At 36.3% G+C, this 9,854-nt stretch overlaps 1 protein-coding gene across 1 annotated transcript in view; it reads right to left on the bottom strand.

The window, feature by feature from the left end:
- Positions 1-663: 663 nt before the first annotated feature.
- DDX1 (DEAD-box helicase 1) overlaps positions 664-9,854 on the bottom strand; it is a 33,855-nt gene continuing 24,664 nt past the window's right edge. The window contains exons 18-26 of the mRNA XM_082642210.1: positions 9,592-9,643; positions 7,754-7,900; positions 5,325-5,416; positions 3,561-3,633; positions 3,335-3,407; positions 3,211-3,253; positions 2,013-2,108; positions 1,640-1,760; positions 664-992 (exon numbers count right to left, since the gene is read on the bottom strand). Of these exons, the coding sequence (XP_082498336.1) occupies positions 862-992; positions 1,640-1,760; positions 2,013-2,108; positions 3,211-3,253; positions 3,335-3,407; positions 3,561-3,633; positions 5,325-5,416; positions 7,754-7,900; positions 9,592-9,643 (828 nt within the window). The 3' untranslated portion in view covers positions 664-861. The remainder of the gene's footprint in view (positions 993-1,639; positions 1,761-2,012; positions 2,109-3,210; positions 3,254-3,334; positions 3,408-3,560; positions 3,634-5,324; positions 5,417-7,753; positions 7,901-9,591; positions 9,644-9,854) is intronic.

The following is a 9,854-nucleotide window of genomic DNA, read 5'->3' as shown; positions in this document are numbered from 1 at the left end:
AGCGGCTGGGCCCGTGAGCCATGGCCGCTGAGCCTGCGAATCCGGAGCCTATGCTCTGCAACGGGAGAGGCCCACGTACCGCAAAAATAAATAAATAAACATATAAATAAGAGTCAAAAGGTACAAAGCAACAATTCAATTGTATCTATATAAATTTTCCCTTTTCCTTCTGGTATTTTAGGCAAGAGGGTTTAAGGAAATGTATTTCAAAGAACGGCCTTTAAATTTAATTTTAAGACCTAGAGGGACATCAGAATAGTTTTCTTTACAGTATGTATCACCTGGAAAGAAAGCTTCTTAAAAAGAAGATAAACCTTCAGAAATACATCTTCACTGTCACCATCACCAAATCAGTCATCAGTCCTTAGACACAGAACCTTTCCTAAGTCCCTAAAAAACTCTAGGCCTCCAAACTAACCCAGCTGTCCTTCCACCTTAGGATCACACACTTTTCTTTCATGCCACGACTCTTCTCTAGCTTCAACATATACCGAGGTGACCATGACCGTCTCAAGGCTGTCTCTATTTAGGACCACTTCTTGTGAAAATTCCACGCAGGTCCTCTGCCGAATGCACATACCCATAAACTTTACTTCATAAACCCAGAGCTGTCTTGAAAAACTATAAAATAATTTAAAAATAAGACACAAACTTTCATGAAAATATAGTCATCAAATTTATTATTTTCATTAGGTTGCCATCCTATGAAGAATTCCTAAGACTGATGTTTCTTGACATGCAAGAGTTAGCATTAATAGCTTAAGTTACTATAAATACTGCTGCTTGGAAGCAGTACAACTATTTTAGAGTTTTAAGACTATAGACTTTTATTATTCAAATCTTATTCAGTGTATGTTAAAATCAGAAGGTTCTGAACAACTGGTTAGGAAGATAGCCAAGATGCAGGAAGGACGTCTGTGCCTCCTTTTCAAGGGCAGCCAGCTCTTGAACCGTAGGTGCCAAAATATCCACATGGCCTTTATAGCTTCCACCTGTATCACACACACGAATCACAAAGTAATGTAAATGACATGCTTGAAATAACTTGTCAGCAATGCTTTGGCTCAATTACATCAATTTAAATGTTGCTCCTAGCAATAAAAGTGTACTACTGAGCAAGTTATCTACAAAACTGAGTTCTAAAAGTGTTAAATCAGTGAAAATAAATGATTAGGCCTTCCTTACTAACAGCTGTCCCAATACCCCTACCAACCCCTCCCCTATTCTCTTTTCCTTGGTTTAGAAACCACCAGTTTAGCCTGAATCTTTAAAAAAGTTCAGGAATGAGCTAAGAGCATTGCAGGCAAAGGGAATAAATCGTATCCTGGGTTACCCCTTGTTCAAAATTACCATTATTCTCTTGTTTCCTAATAATTCCATAAATTTTCAACTACTCTTATGACATTAACACCTCAAGAGAAACAGCTAAGCTGCTGTCTATTCACATACAGATCACACAACAAAAAATGCTGCAAGACAAGTATGAATAAAGTGCTGTAAGACTAATAAGGAGGGAATGATTAATATGCTAAAAATATACACTAACCATAAGGAAATGAAATACTCTCTTCTTAAACTGAAGTTCAAAAAAGGGACACATTCACATTTAAAACAGAATTAAAAGTAATTCAAAACTTACCACCAGCAGTTCTTTTTTGACCATAAGTAACTTTCCCATCAAATTCATCCACTGGTACCTTTATATCTGGCTCAACCTGAGAAATGGTACAGTTCAGATGTTCTTCTATCTCAGACAGCAACTAAGAAAGGGAGAGGAAATCAACAGAGTTGCATTTTAACAGCATTAAATAAAACCAGGAAGGCTTTAATACTTAGTATAAATGGAAGTAAGATTTCTGAAGAGATGAACTCACAAGTTACAATTTATGAACTACCATAACATAATCACTCATTAATTCTCACAATTCACAAATAGACAAGAGCTGATACGTAACTTTTACAGATAAATGCAGTCTATTCCTACCAATTTTAATAAGCTCTGTGAGCCTTACCTGCATCTCATTGTACCATATGGTACAGCCACCATCTTCCTTGAGTCTTGTGTTGTAACACCCTTTTCCACGGCTGCTACATACGTGGTACCAAACCTACGAAGATTAACATGTACAGAGACTGAAACATGCTAGATATCTTTCTTCTCAATTAGTTTTTTAACATTTTCTGTCCTCAGAGCACAAGAAAAATAGATTGCAGGTATGGTGTGTCATCCAGTTACTACCACTATTAGTAACTCACTAACTAGGTCTTTTGAAAGAGTTCTTTTTGAAAGGAATCCAAAAGTTTTTCTAAAACAGATGTCAATTATAGAAAGGAATTCTCAGATAAGAATAATGAGAAAAGTAAATACTGGAGAATGCTATATCAAGATTAGTATCAAAAATAAAGTTCAAATGTTTTCTATAAGATTTTTTTTGGAATTTTTTAATAGATCTTTATTGGAGTATAATTGCTTCACAATAATGTTTCTGTTGTACACCAGTTAATCAGCCATACGCATACACGTGCCCCCATATCCCCTCCCTCTTGAGCCTCCCTCCCACCCTCCCTATCCCATCCCTCTAGGTGGTCACAAAGCACCCAGCCAATCTCCCTGTGCTATGCGGTTGCTTCCCACTAGCTATCTATTTTACATTCGGTAGTGTGTATATGTCGATGCTACTCTCACTTCGCCCCAGCTTGCCCCTCCCCGCCCAGTGTCCTCAAGTCCATCCACTACATCTACATCTTTATTCCTGCCCTGCCACTAGGTTCATCAGTACCATGAAGCAAATAGCAAAAAGCAAAATGAACAAGTAGTTTGGGGAATGAGTGTGCGGGAGTTCCTTACTCTTGCAGCTTTTCTGTAAATCTGTATCAGATTATTGTATCAATTTATATCAAAATAATAAGTTAACCCTCTCTCCCATAAAAAGTCTACCATGGCATGATGCCAGAGAGGGTTTAAATACTTTTCACTGAAAATTATATGAAAGCTATTAGGGAAAATTACATTTCATATTTTTCCTTTCTAAACTTCATCCTACTAGTCGTCCATTCAATGAATAAAGAGAAAAAGATGCCATTAAAAAGTTCATTTATATTCCATATGCAACTGAATTCAATGTAAATGAAAAAATCAAACTGCTTTTATTTCCAACATCTAAAATGACGACACAAACAATGAGTATAATACAGCACTGAAAAGATTACCTTCTCTTTTTCTGTTGCCACCAGGGAAATGGCCAGCCCCATCCTGAAAGATTTTAAAAGTCTTTATTAGACTTTATTCCTGAAGCACAGAAGCTTAAAAAGGACAAAAAAAACGACAGAGTACCTTTCAGCTCTTCCTACTCTGCCAATTCGATGGACATAGTTTTGCTTTTCATCAGGCAAGGTGACATTTATAACTGTAAATAAAAGCAATTACTACCAATTGACATTAGTTCCTAAAATTTTCAAACATATGTGATGTTTGATGTTCTGAGTATTTCAAACATATTAAATTGTTTCCTTCGAATTCCATAAAATTCAAACTGCAAGCATAAAAACTTTCTTTTTACCATAAGGAACACCATGGATATCAATTCCTCTGGCGGCTACATCTGTGCAAATCAAGAATCTTACATCTCCTTTCTAAAGAGAACAGAGAGGAGAGAAAGGACTTTATTAGTATATATACTTAAAAAACCCCCACAAATACCACCTTTCCACTAAATGAGACCTCTAACAACTAATGTATTCGTATCATATTAGCGGTCCAGTCTGGATACTGGAACAAGTATCGCATTTTTAAGTTATAATTTGCCGAAATATGACATTTAAGGTGAATAAATCAATGACTGGATTCATCTTTGCTTTCTTCACATAAAAGTTCTTAAACCATTGCTAAAATTTGGCTTCATCTTTAGAAATCCTGACTGGTAATTCAAAATATAAGACAGAATAAAATGTAAAAACATAAGCTTTACTTTTACCCTTGTATTAAAATAATTCAGAATACTAGATATTTTACCGCAAGATTACACATTTCGTGACAACAGATAAAATCCTAAAGAGACTGGGCCCCTGGTGTTCTCACCAAGAATATACCAATTAGCCTTCAGATGTCATTTGTGCTGCAAGGCACAGCAAAGTTAGAGATTTGGAGGGGGTGAGGCGCATACTGACTTCTGGTCCAACAAAATGCCAGGATACAGAAGGGTGGCATAAATGCTGAAATGAGGCCATGTGATTTTTTCTGTTTTTAGTTAATTCACGTATTATTTTTGGCTACGTTGGGCCTTCGTTGCGTGCAGGCTTCCTCTAGTTGCGGTGAGTGGGGGCTACTCTTTGTTGCAGTACGCGGCTTCTCATTGCGGGGGCTTCTCTTGTTGCGGAGCACGGGCTCTAGGTGCACAGGCTTCAGTGGTTGCGGCACATGGGCTCAGTAGTTGTGGCATGCGGGCCCTAGAGCGTGTGGGCTTCAGTAGTTGTGGCTCACAGGCTCTAGAGCACAGGCTCAGTAGTTGTGGCGCACGGGCTTAGTTGCTCCGTGGCACGTGGGATCTTCCCAGACCAGGGCTCGAACCCGTGTCCCCTGCCTTGGCAGGCACATTCTTAACCATTGTGCCACCAGGGGAGTCCCCCCCTGTGATGCTTTAACATCCACACCAATTAGGCTCAGCATGGAAACATAATCCAAAATTTTTAAGCCCAGTACTTCCTACCTTTTTTCCTATTATGGGTCTGAGAGAAATGATATTTGTACTATACACTGGGTAAACACACTGTGATAAATGATGAGAATGCTTGTGGGTGGAGGCCACTGACCTTGAGTCCTAAATGGCTCAGCCCAACCCATCTACACCAAAAGCTATACAACCTGTTCATGTGCTGAAATCACTTAACTGTGACAGTCTGTCCCGAATAATTCAAAATATATTTAATTCTACAAAACAGGTATTCTGATACCTGTCTCAATCTACAAATTAAGTGCCCTATGGGTATTGTTACAAATTATTTAAAAAAAAAAAAGGCTCACAGACATGATTTAACTATCTAATGATACTTCTCTTAAAAATATCTACCTGAAAGAATTTAACTAAAACTTCCTTAAGTTGAAAATTCTTATCAAGTAGTGTTGTGCTGATGGAGAACATGTAATTTACCATTTGACTGTTAAAGATGACAAAGCCCTGCTGTGATGAGGGCGTAACAATAGGGCAGAAGTATTCTGTAATTTCTAGGACAAGAATTGCTTTAACAATATTAACTGGAACTGATTAAAACTAGATACAACTCCCCTCTTAAGTTTTAAGGAAATGCAGTCAACTAAATATCAGTACCTTGAATCTTTCCAAGTTTTGCTTCCTCTCATGAGGCTTTCTGTCACCATGAAGACAAACACATGAGAACTGGTGCCCCTTTTTATCAGGTCCTAGTGAAAAGCACATTAAACAGTGAACCTTGGAAAAGATTACGCCTAAGACTATGTCAAAAACACCAGTAACATTTAGACTACCAGTTGGGGTATAATTCTATGGAAATCTATACCCCAGCTTGTCATAAACCATGGTTAACACAATTTCTGTCGTAGGTGAAATACCCTTAAATGAACTCCACGAGCATTAAAACTGATTTGCTTTTAAGGACATTTTAAGTAACCTTTCCCAACCTGCAGTGGTAGTTTCTGTGTACACCAGGAACCTCACCTAACGCATGTAAAGCGAAGAACCAAAAAGTAAACAAAAGAGATTATTCTTGGAAGAACCAAAATAGGTATCAGGAAGTTCATGCCCTTACTAAAAGGCCACGACCACAAGCCTGCCCTCATCCAGGTATTCTAAACAACTTAGTTATCTGGTTTCCTGGCCAAAGCAGATCAGAAGCAGCAAACTGGAAGGATGGAGAAGTGGTATTTTAGAGGCAAGTGCAGTGGTAGCCAATCCTAAAAAAGAAAGTCTTCAAGTAGACACAGTAACAAAAAGCAGTGCAGTTCAGACCAGAGTAATAACAGTCACTGTGAGAATTCTTTCAATTTTGCTATATGTGTGAGAATATAATAAGTGTTGGAAAAATAGATAAAGTAAAAATAACCATTAACATTGACTATACTTGCTTTACCACATATCTATCCATCCCTCTATGCCTCTATCAACTCACTTTTATATTTTTGATGCATTTCAAAGTAAGCTACAGGTATCAGTACACAGTTCAACATGCACTTCATTAACTAGAGTGCAGGATTTGTTCAGGTTTGTTTTCTTACTGAGGTTAAAGTTACATACAAGGAAATGTACAAATCTTAGGTGTACACTTTCTGAGTTTTGACAAATGCATACACCCATGTAGCCCAAAGCCCTATCAAGATACAGAACACGAATATCATCCACAAAGTACCTTCATGCCCTTTCCCAGTTACCCACACTCCCACCTTCCTGGGGACAACCACTGTTCTGGTTTTTTTCTCATCATAGATTAGTTCTGGCTCTTCTAGAACTTCACACAAATCAAATCATACAGCCTGTACTCTTGTGTAAGAATTCTTTCATTCAGCATAATGCTTCTGAGATTCACCCACCATTTTTGTGTCAATCAGCACTCCATGCCTTTTCAGTGCTGAGTAGTAAGTATTCCACTGTACAGATATTTTGCATTTTGTATAGCCATTCTCCTATTAATGGCCTCTTAGTGTACAGTTTGGGGCCATTATAAATGAAGTGCTATGACCATCTTGCACACATCTGTCGTCAATATATATTCTCACTTATCTTGAGCCAATACTTAGGAGTTGAATTGCTAGGCCACAAGACAGCAATGTTTAATTTTATAAAAAACTGTAAGACCTTTTACCTAAGTGACTGTACTTCAACAATGTATGAGAGCTCCAGTTTCTCCACATCCTCACCAAAATTTGGTGTTTTAAGTATTTTTGATCTAGTCACTCTGAATGTACAGTTGTATTACATTGTGATTTTATTTTGCATTTCCCTAATGACTGATTATACTGAACATTGTCTCAGGCTAGTTTATATATTTAACGTTAATTGTAAGGAGCATAAGATTATAATCATTATATCGTCATTGTAGATTGAATATTTTATTACATAGTGACCCTTTTTATTTCTAGTAATATTTTTGTCTTAAAGTCTATGACATCTCCATTAATACAGTTAGACCAACTTTCTTTTAATTAATCTTTTAGCTGACACATACATATATTTTTTCATTCCCCTTCCTTTCAATCTATCCATGTCCTCAGGTTTTAGGTATGTTTCTCGTAAACAACATACAGCTACATTGTATCCAGTCTAACAATCTATGCTCTTCATCAGAAGACTTCAGTCCACTGATAAATACTATAATGTTTATCCATACGCTCAGCTTTTTCCACCAGCCGTTATTACTCTATAATTTCCAACTGCTCTGCTTTTTCTCATTTTTCCCCCCTTCCTTTCTTACCTTTTTTTTAGATTAAGGTTTTTTTTTCTCATTTATTGATTTAGAAGATATACATTCTATTATTTAATGATTACACTTGAAATTTTAACATTAATCAAAAACTTTACCCTTCTTCCAAATGATATAAGGGCCTTAGAATGCTGTGATTCATCTTCACTGTAGTGAAACTGTACCTATGTGGAAAATATCTCATTGTTTTTCCTACGTCGTTGCTTTAAAATCTGGGCATCCACGCTATACTGTATCAACATGAGACTAACAATCTATTAAGTGAGAAAATAAACACAATTTATTTCAAGTGAGGAAACATTACCTCCTCCTTGTTGCATAAAATGCTGCTCCAAGTTATCACAGTCGATTTTGGTTCTACAGAAAATAATTGCTTGATCCATCTTGTGTTCCTTGATTGCTCGGACAGCATACTCCCCCTTCAGGATTTTAATAGCTTCAGACCACATCTCTTGAGTAACACAATAACAACAACAAAAAAAAAACCCACAGAATTTCAATCTGAAATTGTCACGAACACACATAATTACACAGACTTACTGCTTTACTCACCTAAAAAACTCTACTTTAATACAAGTATTATAGACAAAACCAAGAAATAAAAAGACAGGGTGAAATGGTGAGATAATCCACTTGCTCATTTATTTTTGTTTCTCTTAGTGTTTTTTATGCCAGTTTATGGGATGCCAAAACACCTATAACCATACCTCTTATAAGGGAAAATGCACATGTACAAACACACACACACACAAATCAACAGAAACACATGCCCACAGCAAAACTTTGTTCTTACCTCTCACTGAGAACTAATCGTATTCTACCTTGCGTTAACTTCCCTAAATGCTCAATAAATGTTTACTCAATTACTTTAACCTCTTTAAAAAATAATAAATGTACTTTCTAAATCAATCTAAACACCAGAAAGTTCAAACTTCACTCTATGAAATAAATATTTTACGTCAAACCTAGTTAGTAACTTCTTAGTTGTCATCCTCCAAATGTCTATTTTTCAGTATGAAGCTGGGCTATAGTTACTCTGCAACTATCTAATGCAAAATTTTAATTTTGTAATCCAACATATTTCTAAGGTCTCTCTAGTTGTCTCTAATTGTAGTAAAAACTAAGCAAAACTTTTACAAGGAAAAATATACGCGGCAGTAAAAAATTTTTATTTTATAAAATGCATTCCCAAACGGTGGGATGATACGTTATTATTTTGACGATCAGTGTCTGCCCCTCTCCAACAATAAGGCTGGCTGAGCATACACCTCATAAATTCGGAGCTACACATAAAACTGAGTTCAAAGGAACTGTCTTTAATCAAAATTTCAGATAATTCACTTTTGAGATACTTGTTAAAAAATCTACCAATGAATCCAACTATGAACAAAATGCAGTCTAACCCTTGCCAATGATCCACTTGAGACATGTGATATCAGATATGTGTCCTAATGGGTTTCAGATCTCTTCTAGGTTCTCTAAACACTATCCTTGTATCATGCTGGATCTTCATATATCTTTGAAATATTATGTACCTGATACAAACTGTCTCAATTCTGCATAGAAGTATCTTCATTGAATCAATTAATTTTAGGCTTTTTAAAAATTGATAAATATTTAATGATATGGCGTTTCAGTATGGGAAGATAAAACAGTTCTGGAGATGGATGGTGGTGACGAATGCACAGTAGGAATGTACTCAATGCTATTGAATTGTACACTTACACACAAAAAGAATCATCTCAGGATCATTTCTGTATCTTTCACAGGGTTGTAGCTAAAGACATGTTCCTTTGTTACTCAATTGCCAGATGTGAAGAATCTACATGACATTTCTCTTGGAATTCAGGGCTAAAATACAACCTGTAGCCAGAGAAATTTGCTGGCTTCCTGGAAAAATGAGAATTGTATAATCCAAAATATTTGTGATTTGGATGCCAGGAGACTAATATCTTAAATTCAGTGATTAATATCCTCTAAGTTGACTGATATCAGCTTTCCCCTCATTTTAAAATTATTTTTGTTCCTTTTATTTTCAGATTTCCTGTTCCTTCATGAGAGTAGACAGGGCATAAATTCAGTAAAACAGATCAATTCGTTTTCAAAATCTTTCCACACATTTTATTGGCTCTTCTAACTTACCTGGACTGTTAGCACCAGGTCTTGTATTATCTTTTGCATGTACTTCATCAGTCTGTCAAAAGGAAAGGATAAACAAGAAGTGGGGAAGGGTTAAGTAATGATTCAGAACAGGTATCTTTTTATAAAGGGAGAACTGTATCTAACTTTAGATTGCATTTCAGACATACATCTTTATAATCTATAGGCAAAACCATTCTTCAGGTTCAGAAAAACCCTTTATTAATTGTAGGTCTAAGGCTAATCAATTTTAAATATAATAATAA

Source organism: Mesoplodon mirus, assembly GCF_964341445.2.
Source record: "Mesoplodon mirus genome assembly, chromosome: 14".
NCBI classification, from domain to species: Eukaryota; Metazoa; Chordata; class Mammalia; order Artiodactyla; family Ziphiidae; genus Mesoplodon; species Mesoplodon mirus.
The sequence above is the reverse complement of the archived record's forward strand: the minus strand, read 5'-3'. Positions and strand labels throughout refer to the sequence as shown.